The 19,060-nt window shown below is 42.0% G+C and overlaps 1 protein-coding gene across 1 annotated transcript in view; it reads right to left on the bottom strand.

Moving 5' to 3' along the window:
• itga9 (integrin, alpha 9) overlaps positions 1-19,060 on the bottom strand; it is a 48,455-nt gene that overhangs the window by 24,734 nt on the left and 4,661 nt on the right. The window contains exons 4-15 of the mRNA XM_003441152.5: positions 18,422-18,545; positions 16,484-16,551; positions 13,493-13,622; positions 13,321-13,406; positions 13,170-13,232; positions 12,673-12,810; positions 12,219-12,324; positions 10,827-10,921; positions 10,359-10,449; positions 10,010-10,055; positions 9,721-9,875; positions 7,057-7,217 (exon numbers count right to left, since the gene is read on the bottom strand). Coding sequence (XP_003441200.1) covers positions 7,057-7,217; positions 9,721-9,875; positions 10,010-10,055; positions 10,359-10,449; positions 10,827-10,921; positions 12,219-12,324; positions 12,673-12,810; positions 13,170-13,232; positions 13,321-13,406; positions 13,493-13,622; positions 16,484-16,551; positions 18,422-18,545 — 1,263 coding nt within the window. The remainder of the gene's footprint in view (positions 1-7,056; positions 7,218-9,720; positions 9,876-10,009; positions 10,056-10,358; positions 10,450-10,826; positions 10,922-12,218; positions 12,325-12,672; positions 12,811-13,169; positions 13,233-13,320; positions 13,407-13,492; positions 13,623-16,483; positions 16,552-18,421; positions 18,546-19,060) is intronic.

The following is a 19,060-nucleotide window of genomic DNA, read 5'->3' as shown; positions in this document are numbered from 1 at the left end:
GCAGTGTGTTTGAGAGTGCGTTTGAGTCTATCCCTTCCTGGTGATAGAGGATGTCTCCAGATGCTTCCTGCAGCTGATTTCATCACTGTGTTCAAATCTGGGTCATTTTTACTTCACTGTTATTGTTGGAACCATTGTTTTCGGACAAAACCGCGATAACACCGCAGCACACACACATAAGTTTATCAAATCCACCTGATGAACATACATTACAGTCTGTGCTGCATATAAACAACCATCTTGAGTATATATTTGTTCCATTTCCTTTGTGGCAGATCCTGTCTGTTTACACAGGAAGGGGAATTTAAAGTTGTCGCCACCAGATGTAAACAGACACTATTAGCAAACAGCAGGGAGAAATAATAATGGCAAACCTGCTGGGTTATTAAAAAAAAAACCCTAAAAAACGTCATTAAGACGTATCACAGCATCACAGGCTGCTCTTACGAAATGCATACTCTATGTTATACTCTATGTTTCCTCTGCGGTGAAGTCGGAAACATGGCAGGAGAAACTCTTTCATTGTGGTCAGACTTGGCCACCCATTATGTAGCCTTGCTGTGGCATCATGTGGCAGTAACCCGGCCAAAAGACTGCAGAAGCATTTTGCCCGGCGTGCTTAGCTGCCAAAATCAACAAATCATCAAATCTGCCCAACCTCTGGTCGCCTTGATATGAGTAACAACGATAGATTTACTATGGCAACAACACAGAGTAAGTGTAACAAGCAGCCATCCCAAAAATAATACCTCGCTTGAAGCTCGCATACACACATATGAAAGGAAATTAACAAGAACTCTGACTTGTTTTATGGTAACAAACGTCTGCCGGCTGTGCTCTCACAAAACAGCCCTGCAGAAGAACTGTAATGTTCATACTGGCACAGCCATGTAGGGAAATCCTGAGGAAAACATTTCCCTGAGCTAAAATTATCCTGAACGGCTCTTCTATAGCATTCACTAAATGTTATTATCATTCAGCTGAAATCATTTATATCATGCTGCCTATGACAATTTCGACTTGATTTATTGTCACTGCACACAACTTCAGTGTTTTTTGATTTTTTTTCATTATATACTTAATAAATAGGTGCTTGACTTGCTGCCAAGTGTAGCGGAACAGCTGGATTTGATTACTTTTCTGATATATGCTTCCATTGTATCAGCTCTCTTGGCCTGAGGTAAATGAAACGAGGAGACCAGTGTCAAGGGAATTGCACATTTCTGTTGAACTTTAAAGGGGCAAACAAAGCAGACAGTGTGGCTGCAGCTCTGAGTTTCCACGTGCCAAACTTTGACTTTGTCCTTCTGGACACTCTTTGAGATGCAGCCACAGGAGCTCCTGGTTCGTCTTACTCTGTTTGTCTGTGAACAGCAGACTAGGGTCAAACAGTAGATTCAGATGAATTGACAATTGTTTTGTCTTACATTGATTTTATTGCTATCGTTAAATAGAATTAAGTAAGATGTCATTCACCCAAAGGTGTAGTATACAAGTACTGTTACTTTCCAGGTCTTCTTGGATGCAGACTCATGTCTAGTAAACCACACTTCAGTGTGTGTCTGGAACCAGATACAGTAAAGTAAACCAAGTAACTAAACACGCACATCAAGTAATACATCAAGGCAAAGTGTGCACTCGGGATCACTAATGAACCCCTAATACATTTCACTGCTTTTCATACAGTCTCATTGATATTCTTGTTGGCTGCTGTTCACGTTCGATGTTGTCCTAAAGGCTGTTTGCTGAAATGACAGGCCTTTGGAATTTAGCCAAATGAGATATGAATGACGCATAATACAGCTCTGACGAGCAGGTAAATGGACTTTTAATTCAATTCTGTGACTTCACTGACCACCATCAGTCCATCTACTTGCCCTTAAACAGTCACTGCGCACAACACGACCGTAGGGTCATGATTATCATTCAGTCGACCGGAAAGGGCATTGGAGCAGTTAGCTTTGACAGAGAGATGGCCGTGCTTTAGATACCCCAATAATAGAAGCAGTCACCAGAATGTAGTTTGGCCAACGTTTAAATATTGCAGTGGTGCCGAGCAAATGTTACTGCAGGACACGAGATGCAGGACACGGTGTATATAGGCCAGAGGAGAGGGGGCCAGGCAGGATACTTTACAAGCTAAATTAAACAGACAACTGTTACAGGCAGGGCTTTAGTTGCCTATTTTAACTCCTCCTTGGAGCCTGTGATGCATCTCCAGTGCTACACAAAACCACTCATGACCACAAATGGAGCTGACTTTTGGCATGATTTCAAGGCTCACGTGTGCCCAACGGTAATGGGACTGCTGGAGTAAAAGCATGCATGATGATGGATATACGGCCAAAGATGTAAACAGGGAAGAACTGCACAATATAATACAATGGAATACTTAAACTTCATATATTAAAACAACCAATGAATCAAAGCCACTTGTGTACAGCCAAACACTATTTAACACAACCAACGGGCACTGATGACCTCCATTCAACAAAAAAATGTATACATGAGTTTAGTAGTTTCTTAAATGATAATAGGAATTGATTAACCCACCAAAATGTTTCACATATACATGCGTGTCCTGACATTTTGTACAGATATTTGTGGTTTACAAATCACCAACATCTTAATGATGTTGGTGATAAAAACGTCCATCTATTCATCCAGCCATTCTTTTCCGCGGGGTGGCTGGAAACCCAAAAATCGTTTTGATCACTAAAGCTAATTTTCTCTGACATGACAAGTAGACGGGTGGTTAGTTTGCAAGTCACTTGTTTAAACTGTATGAAGGCCTAAAACTAGGGGCTGCTTTGAGTGGCATGGTTACCAACACAGCAATTATCAGTCTTTTTAAGCATTTTTAAGGTATTTACCTGAGATATAATACAGCCTTGAGCCATCTTTCATTTCTTTATATTTTGCTTCCAGGGAGCCAAACCTTTTTTTACATTTTCTAAACTGATCTTGAGCAATAACTCTCTGAGCTTTCTGAATGCCTTTCAAATATTTTCTTTGGACACTGGCTGCTTTTTCACTCGTTTTCAGTCCAGTCCTTGTAGCTGACCATTTTGAGAAGAATATGTTTTTCTTTTCTGTTTGTTTGTTGAACCACTTAACACTGATTTGTAAATCATTCAAGCATAAAAGAAGCACCCAAATCAAGGGATGAATACATAACAGACAATTTAGCAAACAAACAATTTTAAATTGTATCTTTAGGGACTTTGTTACTAACAGCCTGTTGAAAAAAACACAACTTGCTTCCATCTCCTTAGTTGATTCTATGAAAGATAACACAGATCAACAGGCATAAAACTGCATAATTCCACCAACAATGTGATTCCCAAAGAGCTATTAGCCAAAAACTTAGCATATCTTGGCATAGTGTAGAAAAAAAAGACTAACTACAGCACATGAATAGTATCCAAAAGTCATGTTGTTTAAAAACATTAACACAGGACCTGACACAGGATGTCATCTGATCCTTCAGTTGATCGATCTACTGTTCACTGAAGGTTTATCAGAAATGGTCTTAGTGGAAAATCGACTGTCAACAAGCCATTCTTCAGAAAGGGAAGCAGAGAAAAAAGGCTATGTCAATTCCAAACTACAAAAGAGCTGGACTGAAAATCAGTGGCAACACATCACACTGCCAAAAGCAGTAAAAGTATACCTCGATAGAACAACACACAGTGAGGGACTGTCAGTCATTGATTGGCCTCCCCAGTGACTGGACCTCAACATTATTGAAGCAATGTGGGAGAACAGAACAAAAGGAACACCCAACATCCAAAGAAAAGCTATGAATGGCTTCAAGAAGCCTGAAGAACTTTTCCTGAAGACTACTTTTGAAATCTTTTTTAGTTTTTAGTCTTCATAAGTTCAGGCTGAGTTAAAGAATAAAGGTGCTCATATCAAATATTGACTTTCAAGCTCATTAGAATTGTGCAAACTGTTTTTACACTGTTTAGTCCTGTTTTTCCTGTACCGCTAGTGGATGCTACAAGCTAGCACTGCTACCATAGCAATTCAAAACTGGTCCCTTTGGGCTGAGAAAGAAGCAAGACACCAAAATGAAAAACCCATGGTTTGAAGGGAGCAGATGTGTTCGTCTTGCTTTTTAATGCTGTATCTGAATGAAGAAACGTACCTGTTTCCCAAGCATTTGCACTTATTCTTTAAATGTGTAGGTGTCCATTTGTGAATAATACTCCAAACATTCAAGCTATTTTACTACTTGGACTCTGTCTGGCACAATAGGCTGAGACTTTGTGCAGCAAATGTAATGTACCAGTTGAACACAATTGAACATAAAACTGAAGAATTTCTACTAAAAGTTGGTGGTTTGCTTGTTAAATGAATCATTTCCATCTCATGCACAGCACCTCTGGTCATGTGAACTTCCAATCACTCATCAGTCATCATGGCTGATTTCCCTCCCTAAATGTGAGGTACAACTCCAGCAAAAGCCAGCATGGAGTTTATTTAGCTAAAAATAACCAAACAAAGGCCATCTGGAGGGCTGGTATGTTGTTAGTGATGCCAATGAAAACATGTTTAAAATGATCAAATTGAAAGTAAGAGGAATTACGCTTGAACTAGTTAGACACTGAACTATTTGCTTCTGTACTCTGTACCCTCTGAAGAACTCTTGTTATGCTCCCGTGTTCTCAGCACGTCATGATTTATTGAACACACTATGTCCAGCTTTTTTTTTAACTTTACTTGACTTCAGATGGTCAAAGCTGAACGTGTGTGCTTCATGCACATTATGTGGAACTAAGACAACTTTAACAGTGTATTATTCAGTTTCTGAGCTCATCTAAAGGAATTTGATGTATAAAGTCAATAAATGGCTTCAGCACATGGTCAGCAGCTCTAAACGTGAGTGTATCTCGGAATAGCTCAGGGCCTGCTTCCATCGGCTCTCATGCATCAGGGCTTGAGCAGCCAACCCCAACCTGAGGGTTTTCCATCAGGAGCACCAGCGTGCAGTTCCAGTTGACACAACAGCAGCCCAGCACCCTGCTGTGACGCTAGTCTCACTCTTGTGTTTTTACTGTACGTTTAAGCTGAGAGAAGGGTGGGGGCGCGCAAACCCTCCACCCCTGAGGATACAGTCGAGGAACCAGCTGGTTTCCATTAGCATACCTCTTCTAGGGAATGGGAGGATTGGCTCATGTGGGCAGACACATGAGTAAGATAAACGATGCGATTGGTCAAGCACACTAGACCCTCTGTGAGAGCGGAGCCAGATCACCTCTGATTATGGTGATTCTTTAGCTCTTCTCCCAAACACATAATGTATGATGACAAAAACTCATGACAGATAGTTACCACGCTAAGTTCTAATCTTTGGGCCCCTTTACTTTTTATACATATTTAAGGTCATTTAGCCTGTAAACATTCTAGCTAGGTTGCAATTTGTGCACCACACCTTCACAGTCCTGTGTGGCTTTTCACCTTTGGATAACTTCGGGGGTTTCTCTTGTGTGTTCTGCAACCAGGCAAGTGGAATCTGAGGCCATATTCATCAAATCTATAAATAAATAAACAAACCAAAGAGTGGAAGTCCTTTTACACCTCAGTCAAGCCGACCCAAATGCACCATATGTTACCCCAAAATAAACTTTCCATCTACAAAGTTAAATATTTGCCAAACATTAAGATATTAAAGCATGAAACTGATTTGTCCTCTGGGCAGGAGTTAGATGAGCAGAACAATACCACTCTTTGTGCAAGGCTAGAGCCAGAAGACATTTAAACAGGTGGAAACAGGTGGAAGCAGCTAGTCTGGTCCCCGGAAGGACTGCTAATGCTGTGATCAGACCAACATCAAAGTGCAGTTTTTATACAGCGCCTTTAATTCTCTAAGAGCTGCAAAATAGACGCCATCCTTGAAGCAACATCTGGCCTGATGGATGGCACTTACACCACAAGTGTGTTTGTGTAACAGCTAGAGAGATGGCAGAGATAAGTGACAGCCTTAGGTTAGAACTGAGTGATGATCCAGTCGCCCACCCACAAGAAGGTAAATGTCAGACTCAGTCTGGGCAGAAACACTATTTTATGACTCCTGTTAATGTTATGTGTGCTGAACCTTGGTTGAGGACAAGTGAAAATTTAGTTTGAAATGTTAAGAATCTCCTATTTGCTAAACTATACAGGCTTACTGAAGAGCTTGGATAAACACTGGGCTCACTTCACTGAGTAAACCCTGATAACTGTGATAAGGCTTCCTTTGGAAAAAAGACGAAAGTCTTGCTGCTACAACTCTTCAGTGTGCTGTACGCTCATTACAGTCTGACTAGTTAAAAGAATGAGAGGAAAGCGTGGTAATGACAACCTCCCTCAGTTGGCAGCTCGGCCTCCCACAGAGAAAACGCCTGGAGAGCACCATTAAGAGCGCCAGTGAAATTTACAGGGCTGCAGTGGGCCTCTGTATTAGCGGAGGTAAAACATGGATGGTGCCCTCAGGATGAGGACCCTCTTTGTGGATGTGAGAATAAATCACACGGGAACACAATAACGGGACTATGCGATGACAAAGGAGACTCTGTTTCCTGTTTCTGTCAGTTTCTGCAGACACACACTTGAGCAGCGTGGTTTCAGGAACCATCAAGCGACTGACTGTTACCTTTAACCTAACCCAGCAGGGTGACACAAATAGCTTCCCCGCAGATGCCCGTTGATCCGTGGCCTTAAGCTACAGCAGCAAATTCTCTCACTAAGAAGAGGCATGTGATGACCCTCACTTTACTACTTTATCTTGACATTTTATTATTTATTTTTCCTTTTTTTTGTTCGGTCTGTGCAAACATTTTAGCTGGAAATGTGTGGACTTTGATGGCCTAACCGAAAACTACATAAATAAATAAAGACAGAGGAAAAATAGGCCACAAGATCAAATCACTCATATCACAAATCAACACTACATGGTGGGAGTGCTCAGGGTCATGGGAACATAACAGAGATCAGCCGAGGACACAAAGAGCAAGTGGACTACCCAATCCAAACACAACCAGCAGCAGGACCACACATACAACCCAAACTTACCTTAACGTAGGCGGTGTAGCGCTGGCACTCCTCTCGGTTGATGTCCAGGCTGAGCTGGTGGCTCATCTGGCTGATCTGAGATCCACTCTGAGCAAAGTAGACCCTGGAAGGCTGGCCTTTCAGGCGCTTTTCCACATCAGCCGTCAAGTTATACAGCAACTCTGAGAGGAGGCAGAAAACACTGTAAACATAGCATCAGCTGACGATAAATAGAAAAACCAGAAGTATGCAGGGTTTGGTTTTCTGGTAACTGCCATTAAGACATGAGAAAGGAAAAAAAGTGTTTATTGCAGTGAAATTAAGACAAGTAAGAGGGAAGATGGGAACATTTTTTGGTCAAATTATATGATGGTGCTTTAGCTTAACAGCAGCTCTTTGTTCAATGTTGTTTCAGGAGATTTAATGTGATTTGGCAAAATGGCTTGCTCCTGTGATAGAGCCTGACTAAGCACTGCCACTGAAGAAATCAGGAATCTCATCAGTGACAATTTAGATTTTGAACGTTCAATTTTTCATCCACAAGCCGGAAGATATTAACTGGAGCTGGGCAGAAGGTCTTTTATTAATGTCGACTCATGTTAACAGGCTTTTGTCATGATATTTCAAGAGTTTACAGTCAACTGACATAAGAATTAATGAAAAAATGATGAATTTTCCAGCTGGTGGGGCGGTACTAATCTTATTATGAAAGAAAACCTAGTAACAGCTTTCCTGCTGATTCCACACCTGGCTTTGAGACACAGAACAACGTCAAATCTGTTTTGAAATCATAACCCGACATCACCAGTGTTTCTGTTTCTTTGCCCTTTTAAATCCCTTCCTCTCAATGAATCAACTTCATTCTCTAGTAGTTTCGTGAAGAGGGTGTCATACTGGTAAAAGAGTAGGCGGGGTGGCAAACACACCCAAGTCGGACCAAAGCCTACTGTTTCCATCGTCCAACAGAGGGGACGCCATGACCTCACTCCAGAGGAGGCGAATGAAGGTTTCGTTATAGGAGTCACCAAACACACGGTGCTGCACTTTCCATGGTGTTTCGCCAGACGACTAAACAGAGAGGCTTTATTCCTGCGAGCCAGGACATATTCATTATGTAACGACAGGGTTCCTGTTCCCCTGGGGGGGGGGGGGGGGGGGGGGGCTGTAAATGACTACACCCAAACACTGGAACAGGACTGCACCTCGGCCATCAACAGTCACCCCACCCAACAGCCAGTTAGCAAATGTTGAAGGGTAAGTCATAAGCCATAGTGACACTCAGCCTCGGCCAATGGATGCGATGCTCTAACTCAAAAAGATAACACATTACATGATGGTATGTAATGTGTGGTATAAAGTGGTAAACACTTCTTGTCTTAGGAGTAGGTGGGGTTTGGAAAATTGTGTGGTTGTGCGTCATGTGATGCTACTGGCCAACACGTTCTCATCCCAAAGCGTAACATGTGGGATGAATAGCATGTGACAAATCGTAGGTATGTTACGTGTTCGCAGTCATGAGAGCTGGATGGAGTGAATCTATACATGTAAATATCTTTTACGCTCTGATCATGAATCGCTTTGGAAAACATTATGTGATAGGATTAAGGATACAGTTAGGGCTGGAATGGAGGGCTGGAGCCTCTGCTTGAAGCGTGTGTTACCGCTGCAAACGGCATTCGATTGGATTCAACTGAGAACCCAGAGCGTCCGCCAGTCGGGAAAGAGACTGGCAGAGGTAACCAGGAACATACTTGTACCATGCCATACAAAGTGTGTGCTTCTAAGTAAAGACTTGCCTCCAACAAAGTTAATTTTCTCTAGATTTGCTCTCCTGGAAAATTTGAAAGCTTGTTTTTGCTGCTGAACGTTTTTCTTTGCCATTCATAAGTCTAAATTTCAGGTTATTATCTCAAAACTTTGATATCAAAATCTCTAGTTAGGTATCTGAAAGTTCTGAGTTACAATCATAACATTTCAAATTATAACGTTAACATTTCAAGTTATCTCTAGATTTCAGGTTAGGTATCTAAAAGTTTTGAGTTACTGACTTAAACTCCTGAGCAAATCCAAATTTTGAGATACAAAACTTAAAAATTTGAGATAATAACTCAAAGTTTGGAGACGATAACTCGAAATTTCAACTTACTGACTGAAATTATGAGATACCTAACTCAAAATGTTGAGATAATAACACAAAATTGTGACCTCTGGATGGAAATAAAAAAGCCTCCTAAACGGGTGAAGCTGGGGCAAAATCGATGTGACCAAAATGCAGAACGATCTCTTGCTGTGTGGTGAGTCAGCATCGTCATTTTAATCAGCGTTCCATATTTGAATTGACGAGTGTGAATTTCACTTTCGCAGTGATAAGAACATATCTGCAGGGATGTGAAAGGGTTGTTACTAAGCAACAACAAAATATTGATATTACTTTGGCCAAAACTCCATTAAAACCACAATTTTATATTTTTAAGACATTTGGCTTTGCAGACTTTTTTGTTTTTTACTCTGGCTACAGTAGTGCTTACATTCTTTATGCTAAGCTAAGCACCTCTCATTCTTTGTGTACAGACCTGAGGACACGATTAACCTTCTCGTGGATGTCTTGGATGGATCTCTTTACTCATCTACCTTACTGGCCAGGTTAAAGGCGCAGCAGCTGCGCATGCTTCATCACATCATTACCTATTTGTCCAGGTAGCTGTCTTCCTCTGAAACGCATGCAGACTGTGACGTTGAAGCAGTTCATGTTCTGCTGGCCCTCGTGGCACTGTGGCACAGTTATGTTGATAGAGACAGGCAGGAAGATGGAGACATCCACTGTAATCACAGGCCGCGACCTACGACCACAGATTCCAGCACAGGAACACAGTGTGGGATAGACTGACCATTAAAATGACTCTGAAGTAGGATAAAGTGGCACTCTGCTTCTCACAAATATTGCCGCGTCAGAGAGAATTATCCCATTACTCACCTCAGCAGCACCACGCTATCCGCCATGAAAGCTCCGATAGTAACATCTGCAAGGCAATAATACATAAAGAAGATATGACATTAATGCAACATCTGCTGACAGCGCTTTTGACACCTGCAAATCCACAACAATGCACAGAGCTCTTTAATTGTCGCGCTATCTCAGTCTGCATGTCAGCTGTGGAATGCAGTAAACAAGATGCCTCAGTCACAAGTCTGAAACTGTTACTGCGTGACAATAACAGGATAAAGCCACGATAAATATTTAAAAGTGTCATCCTTTTTCACTTTATGTTTCTCATTTTGCTTTGATGTTCTCATGTGGCTGGGAAGCTCTGTTATGACCATACCTGCGTATCCATTACCGTCCATGTCCACATTGCCAGAGATGGACTGGCCAAACATCTGCAGACCAGGGTTTACGCTGCGCCCAGACAGTTTCTGGAACACATGATACCAGCCTTTAAATAACAGGCGTGAGCCAACAAGGAAAAAATGAGCACTTCTCCTGTTTTTTGTTTTTGTTTTTGTTTTTTTTGTTATACTTAAATGAACCTTTCCTAACAAGTCTATAGCTGTGATTCATGAGGGTTGGGTAAATACACCACCGTCAAGCTCATGGGGAAACAGCTCTGTCTTATTTCTGGGTCTAAAAGTATTGTGAAACCTACACATATTGCACACATGCACACATTGAGTATGTGTTTTCATTACTATGCATTGATCAGGCTGTAAAGAAGCTAATTAATCTGGAGATGAGGAGAAAGCAGGTCACACAACAATGCTGCTTCACATCAGAGCAAATTGCGAGTCCTTACCATTGAGTATTTTTTGGTTATTCCTGTGGCGTCCCCATGGTAGATATAAACCGCTCCTCCATACTCATCCTCTTTGGGCGCTCCTATGGCTACATCTGAGGAGACAAAGAATGCACAAAAAGTGTTTCTGTGAAAATAAATGAATGAAGACATAAATAACTGAATGAGTGCACAAAAGCTTTCATTAATCATCTGTTTACTTTCTGCTAGCCAGTGCCTGGGAAACAAGCTTTAACTGTAAGACTCATGATAGACAATTAAGTGTTGTTAGTGGCCATAAAACTTGTGCGACCTCTGAGAAAGTGGAAACAAGGCTATAAAGTGCTGGCAAGCACTGAAACACCCTCCCATTAGCCCTTTTCAGCAGAAAATCAGATATAAACGTGCTTTTACAAACCAAAACACTTCTACGCCATGTGGTGCAGCACAGCGAAGTAGAAATGGTAAAAGAATTTTTAAGGAAGCATTACAGAGATTGGATTCAAGTCTTCAAGTCGTCAGTGTGAGTCTACAGTAGTTCTTGCTAATTAAATGGCAGCAGTTAGGTTGTAAATAATCGCCCGCCAGGCAGCGAGTGTGTCTGTGGCGAGTGAGTGACGAGTTGCAAGATGAGTTATGCTTCCCAGCTGCCATCTTTCTCTGCAGACTCACACATGCTGTGCCAGGCTGCAAGCCTCCGGGCATATCTCACATGGAGATGAAACCAGGCAGGCAGAAGCTTCCAGCTTGGAGTGTGAGATGGAAGCCAAGTGGAGCCCTTCAGAGCGGAGCCAAGCGAGGGAAGAGCAGACAGAATAAATGTATGTGTCTGTGTGTGTGTGGGTGATTCGGTTTCGGACTCCGTGTCCAAAAGGGTGAGAGAGGGCAGTACTGTCTACTTGCCACAGCATATTAATAACAAAAAAAAAGTGTGTGAAAATGAGGGGTTTTGTCGCACCTACTGGGCGACCATCGCTCGCTTGTGAGCTGAAGGGAAGAGTAAAAACTGTGTGACTTCATTATCCGTTAGATGACGGAGGAAAAGGCTTTGTTTCATGACATCATGGCAATGTCAGTGTAACTGCACCGCTGCCACTAAGTGTTTGTCATTCTTCCGACTGTAGATTAATGGTCCACTGGAGAATTTTGAAAGCCCACAGCTCTGCTCTGATCTGTCAGCAGTGACAGATGAGAGGTCAGATATGTCTTCTTTGGTTGAGCCTCTGAGCTATTGTTTAAGAATTTAAAAGACTATGAAAGATTTTTATAAAAACAAAACAAAACAAACCCCAGATGTGAAGTTTCTCTTTCGTTTACAGCTTCACATGCCGGTGAAGCTCACCTAAAAGCTTCATATAATTAAATCTTTCATTTGCAAAGCAGAAAGCTTTAACAACATTGCTTTGTACCGACCTTGATAGCCGTCGTCATCTATGTCTCCGATTGCGGCAATGCATTCTCCAAAGTGTGCATTGAAAGCGCTATCGCCAGTCAACACGCCATCCTCTTCCATGACCCCCTAAAAACAAAATCAGGCAAGAAAACAATTTATATCCAGATCCAGCAGAGGAAAGAAAGGAAAGCTGCAGTTACACAATTGCAGCTTTTATTTGATTAAATTCCTTGGCCGCAGCTGCAGATAGCAGCCTTTCACCCAAATTACTTAACCAAGAAGTCGCTCCTGTTGCAATAACTCTTACACATAAAGTGTACAAACAGGAGCGGTTAAATAACGCCACTGCTGAATCTCACCCCGCTCCACTGTTTATTATATGATAACCACAGTCAGGAAATAATAATGGAAATATAATAAAACAAGTCTGCAAGCTATGCTCTCATGTTCCTGCTGACTCCAGTTTCCACTCACGTTGCCTCTGCTGAGGTACACAGACACCTGGCCCTCATCCCTGAGCTGGCTGTGCATCGGTGCCCCCACCAGCAGGTCCGACAGGCCGTCCTGGTTCAGATCAACTGCACACAATGAGGAGCCAAAGTAAGAGCCCATCTGGAACCAAGGTGAGCCACAGAGCAATGGGTCAGATCACAGAAACACGAACGGTTCATTCATTTCACACACAGCTCACATCTAAACTGGATTATTTCTGCTTTTATGGACCAATATTAAAGGAATATCAACACAGCTTCAAGCTACCGTGAATTTCTTTTAGTTACTCTGAATGAAAAACATTAGCCGCCTCCCCCTGGCTGTAGTTTGTGGCAAGCGTGCTCCTGTTTTTTTCAAACAGTGTATTTCTGGCAACAAAACAGTTAGAGCAGTGTGTCTGAAAGAGTCAATGATTCCTCAGGCACACTGGGACCGTCAGAGAACTCTGAAACAATACGGGATCACATTCATGCTCATACCATTTTCCCTGAGGCTTGAAAACTCTTCACCAAAGATGCACCATCAATTTTAAAAATATAAACCTGAAAAAACAAAAAGCAGAATCTTTTCAGCAACCGACACAAATGGACTTCAAATGGAGAAAGCTGAAAATGAAGATGAAAGCTCTACTTTTCCGTTGGTGCTGTGCTGAGGAGCCCCTGCAGCGATGTCTATTACATTAGGAGAGGAGAAGTGTCCAGCAGTCACAGCATAGCCTGGAGACAGAGACAATAATTAGTTGCAGCCGCCTCTGTCCTGATGTATGTCATTCAACATTATATTCTCATTAACCGGCTCTCACCGAGGTAGCTGTATCTGTGGGAGTCAATGTTGTCTTTGTTCGGGCTATAGAAGGACTCAGAAGTCAGGTTGTACACCTTGACCGTCCCAGTCCAGTAGTATGACCCCGGTGCCCCCATTACCACCAGCTCCTGAAAATGAGACAGCCACATATTCATGCAGATAAAAGTGGCAGGGATTCACCCCCTGTGTGCACTGCAATAGCCTGCTGCAGAGAGGGGGAGGGGGGAAAAAAAAGGAAAACGCTGTCGGGTGAACATCTGGTTAACCAACAGCCACAGAATGGTTTTCACTATCTGTTCTTAAACACACACGCAGCAGTATCAGCTTTCCTTGCTGTGATGGAGACTTCGGAGCTGTGAAATGAAGTTGCTCAAAGATTTTTCTCGTAACGGTTCACGGGCATTTAAGCCGACAACGGGACGGCAATAAAGATGCTCTGTTTGGACTACGCCCGAGTCGGTTGTAAAGGAGGATGTGAAGTTAGCACCGAGCGCGCTCCTTTTGTGCAAACAACATTAAAAACACAGTGAGGACCTTACTCAGCGGTATGCACTCTGTGCTGTGGTGTCAAACATCTGGGCACCACAAGGCGTACCGACCAAGGTTCAAACAAGGATAAAGGTTTAACGGTTGGACACCGTTTCTTTAAATTCTTGAGATTCTTTGTAGGGGGTTCAAACACTTTAACAGATCCACACTCAGGTCGGTCATCCATGAAAAAAAAAGGGTTTGATGATGAAGTCTCTTTAGTTTGGAAACACTTGGTTCATTGTGGAAACCAACATGGTGTCACTTAGAGCTGTCCCTTCAGCGGCAGATAGCTGCTTTTTATTCAAATTATTTAACATGGTATTATTCAACATGGTATTATTATCCAGCTCTCCCGTGAGGTGCAGATAGCTGCCTTTTATCCAAATCATTTAACCAAGGAGTCACTCTTGCTGCAATAACTCCTAAACACAAAGTGCGCCAACAGAAGCAGTTAATCGCATCCTCCTCTCCATGTCCATGACTTGGACAAAAGCATGTCACATACAATAAAATCTTTAGTTCCACTGAAGGCTCGCAACCTGTAGGGGTCTTTGAAGTTTATCTATGGCGATTTTACATTGGGGTTTACTTGAATAACGGAAAGATCCCTGAAACCATCTGTGAATCTGAGGCTCTGCAACGTGGCTCTGGAACACACATCTAAGAATCTGAAGCATGTGATGTTTTTGAGAACTGACAATATTGATATTGCTTGTTATTGTGTATTTGTGTGTGTGTGCAAATGAATTCAATTTAAAATCGATAATCAGGTACATTCTAGGCCTTCTTCTGTGTCTTTCTAAAGTTTTAAATTGCCAACACTCACATATTTATCATGTAGTAATATAAACATTTCACTTTTCATAGTTATCCTCAAGACCAAAATATTACAGGACCCCTAATGTGTAGTATGAATGAAAGAACAACTTTTTTTTAAAACAAAGCCATATGTTCTGCATGTGGTTTGACTGTGTTTGAGTCCATCATTCATGTGTATATATAAAAGCTAGTGCGCAAATTTAGAGTTCATGTTTATTTATTTGTTTAAGCCTGTTAGATGGCAGCAAATAGTGGAAAATGTCCATCACATTTTTTTCCATAATCCAAAGGTGATGTCTCTAGGTAATTTATTTTGCCTTTCCTAACAGGAGTAAATAGGAAACTCCTCACACTGGCAAACCTGAAAATGACTGGAGGTTAATAACAGTAACAGGCTACGCAGATGCTAAAATAATATTGTGCATAGCTAAAATAAAGGAGAAGTGCAAAAATGATATGAAATGAATTTCTTGCCAGTGAAAATGTTTTTTAGCCTAGGGCCACAGCTGTGCTCAGAGGACACATTTTAAGTCATTTACAGTCTACTGTACATTACTGTATGTTCCAAATTAAGCTTAAGTGTAATCTGAGACATGAAAAGAACCTTTGAGGAACACATGGCTCACAGGGAAGACTTATCCTGCACATGCATTGAAAACGAGAGCCCTTAACTGCTCACAATATACGTTTTTCAAATTTTAACAAATCCCTCAAATGCATCTTTTTCCCTGTCACACTGCGGTTCTGCTAAGATGCATGTAAGAGTTAATCTATTTGCACTTCCTCTCACCAACTCCACTCAGGCACTTTACTGACTCAGTTCGATGAGGCAGCTGTGTGAAAGTGCAGCATCCACCAGTCGGAAAATCAGTGGATTGATTCCCCAGCTATAACAGTCTGCATCTTGAAGTATCCTTGGGTAAAATACTTAACCCCAAGTTCTGATGAATTGGAGCGTGTGTGCAAATGTGACAAAGGTATAGAAAAGAGTGCTTGTATGAATGTGTGTGTGATTGGGTGAAAGAGGTAAAAAAAAAAGAGCTCAGTTAGAATAGAAAGGATATGTTTGGGAGAACAATAAGTATTTGTAGATACACAAAGGTAAAACACGATCATGAATGATATCGTGTCAATACAAAGCAAGGCAAGACAAGAGCATCAAAGCCACGGAGAAAAGGAAACTCAGATTTTCTTTAACGTTTTATCTCGTGGAAGCACACCTGAGGTCACGTGAGGTCGCCACATCCTTTCCTACTCTATCTGCTATCTCTGAAAACATTAGCTTACAATTGTCAGCAGAGCACTGGTGGTTTTGATACGAATATATTTATTTGAGTGTAGAATTTGGACCACACCCAAGTCTTCTATAAAGGAGGATGTGATGCTACCGCTGAGAAGGTTATACGCGATCATGGATGACATCCTGTGTCAATACAAAACAAGGCATCAAAGTGACAGAGAGGCGAGCGAAGGGAAAAGGATCATAATTTAAAGCAAGGCTGTTTCAAAGAGCCTTGTAAACATGTGGCGATGCGATGAAATATAGACATTTACCAAACAGTGAGAAGAAACACTATCTCTGTGTCAACCTGACAGAAACCCGGGGACTTCACAAAGATGAACAAGCACTGTTACTGACCTCCGTAAAAACTCCCGCTATCCCAGCTTGGCACGAGCCATGCTCTTCCCCATACTTCTGCTTATAGTCTGTAAGAGAAAACAAACCACAAATTATTTCACTGTGTGCCTGAGCCAGCGTTTACTGGAGTTTTTCCTGCATTCCATATGGAGCTAGTCAAAGTCCCGGTCCCATCCAAGAAGAGTCTGGGGGCAGAAAGCAGACTGAAAGAAGGGGTGCAACACCACATTCAATGAAACGACCTCTCACATACGCTCTCAGGTTACGAAAATATTGAGCTTGGATCGGCACAAAATGCACTGTAAATACGGTCCCATGCAAAGTGTGTCTGGCCTCTCTCCTCACAACTGCTGGCAACATGAGTCACCAAAGGAAGTGAAATCCTGACCTGGGAGCATGATTAAGGTGTAAACCAGGCTTTCATAAGAAGCTCTGAGTCACATAACAAAACATGTGAAGAACACATTTACAAAAGTGGCCATAAAATGCTTTACAGCACGTTATTTTTCAAATGGAACTTCATTTTTAGTTTTGTAGAAGGCGCCCGAACTAAAACAACCTGCAGGACGAATGGATTTGATTTACTGCAATCATAACAAAATCGTATTTCTCTAACTTGAGCAAATCTTTCCTTAAAAGCACCTGATTTCAGCGAAGTTAAGCCAAAATCTGCGTCGCAAGACCGCTTCAATAAATTTACCAGTACTATACCTTTGTGAAAATAATTTTCTTTGGCTAAGTGGTGCAAAACGGAATATAAACTCTGCACTTCCACTGGTCAAATGCTCGTATATTTGGCTTCGCAAACTGGGTGTCCTTTCGTAGCTGCAGCTGGCTCTTGCCAAAGTTGAACTTGAGGGAGAGAAATCACACTTTAGGGCTCGCCCACTACTGTTCCCCGGTGCCAGGACACCAATCAGAAGTCAGAGGCAGACATGGGGCTTTTACAGTGACGTTCCTGGCTACGGAAATAATGTGCTGTGAAAATATGTAAAAGGGAAAGGACGAACAAAACAAACCGGTTATTCCAAACCTGGGAGCCTGGGCCTCTCATGGGGTCCTACAGTCTGTGCGGATTATCTAAAGGGATATTAAATTATTAAAGGAATCTGAAATAAAAACTAGACAGTATCTCACTTGCTGTGGCACCACTGAGTTCTGCCGTCTCAGTGTCACCTGGCACTCTATGGGTCAGACCTCACTAATTTTCTATATAGACCTTGATTTTGATTTTAACTATAAGTCTATAAGCGTACCTTTACATGATTAACAGCTCAGAATCTTCCTTATTTAACTTATAGTAAGCCTCGGTGCAGCCTCTCTTTGAAACAAGCTCCCGTCTCTTTCCCTGTGAGCCACCTTTCCTTTGATTGGCTGCCCCTCACAAGCCCCTGATATAGGATTCCTCCCTCCTCTTTTTGTCATCATAAATAGCCAAGAGTAAAAGTAAAGAGCAGTCTGAAACCATACTTGGACTTCATTATTAAACCTACATTTAATAAACTCAACCAAGAAGGTCATGTGTCCATAGCCATTGGTTGGTTTGTCGTTTTTTCAGCAGGGTTATGAAAAGCTACCAATCTGATTTTCATGAAACTTGGAATGAAGCATTAGCTGAGGAGAAACGGGTTGATTGCTGGTGCAGATCCAGACTGTGTTGCAAAAATATCAAGACACTTATGCCAGTTTTGGCAGCAGATTGGCAGAAGTCTGGACTTTCTGTGTGGCTTTCAAGGTTGTTTTTCTGGTACTTTCCAGACACAAAAAAATGATGGAATACGCTAAGGTCATAACCAAAGTCTACGCTTTAATTTTAGATAGATTTAGTTGATTAAGCTGCTGGAATTCAGTGACGAGCTCTCTCACCCCAATTCATAATGATTTAAAATGACGAAATGCCCCAAAAACACGAGTGCTGTGATTGTGCTTCTACTGTACCTTCATAACAGGGGATGAGTGGTTTTGTCCCATGCTGGAGCGTTGGGGGAATGATGGAGCAGTATCCATGCGGAAGGATATACTCTGACTCGTAGAAGACGTTTTTCCAGCGGTGAGCACAAGCCTGTGTGAGAAAAGCATGAGTGAACAACACATACGCATTTCCGTAAACACAAACAGCTCAAACTCCAGGCAGGCGTTGATCAGCAGCGATGACTGTAGCCCCCTTTTTCTCGCCGGCCTGGAGTCAGCGCGTCTCTGTGGCTGTCAAATGATCGTCAATGAGAGAGGGAATTAAAGCCCATCCATAACCCTGACCATAACAGCCATGGTCTGTGGTGTGAATATCTCGAGATCTGTCTTTCCCATGCAGCATTTGAACGCTCAAGCGAGAAAATGTTCACATCAATGACCGTGCGTTTTAAAAGTTTAAATTTCAGGACGGCTCCTCCGGGTTTTTGCAGTCAAGTGAGAGAGACACAGAGGCCAAAAGTTCAGAAAAGCACACGCAGTGAAAAAATAAAGCGCATCAAAAGACAAAGAAGCAAACTTCTCCTGCATTACACTGCAGTGGAAACGTGAAGTGCACGAACGGACAGGGGGTAATTCTCCAAACAATACTTTCCACTGTGTTTTTCA

Source organism: Oreochromis niloticus, linkage group LG13 (assembly GCF_001858045.2).
Source record: "Oreochromis niloticus isolate F11D_XX linkage group LG13, O_niloticus_UMD_NMBU, whole genome shotgun sequence".
Lineage (NCBI taxonomy): Eukaryota > Metazoa > Chordata > Actinopteri > Cichliformes > Cichlidae > Oreochromis > Oreochromis niloticus.
The sequence above is the reverse complement of the archived record's forward strand: the minus strand, read 5'-3'. Positions and strand labels throughout refer to the sequence as shown.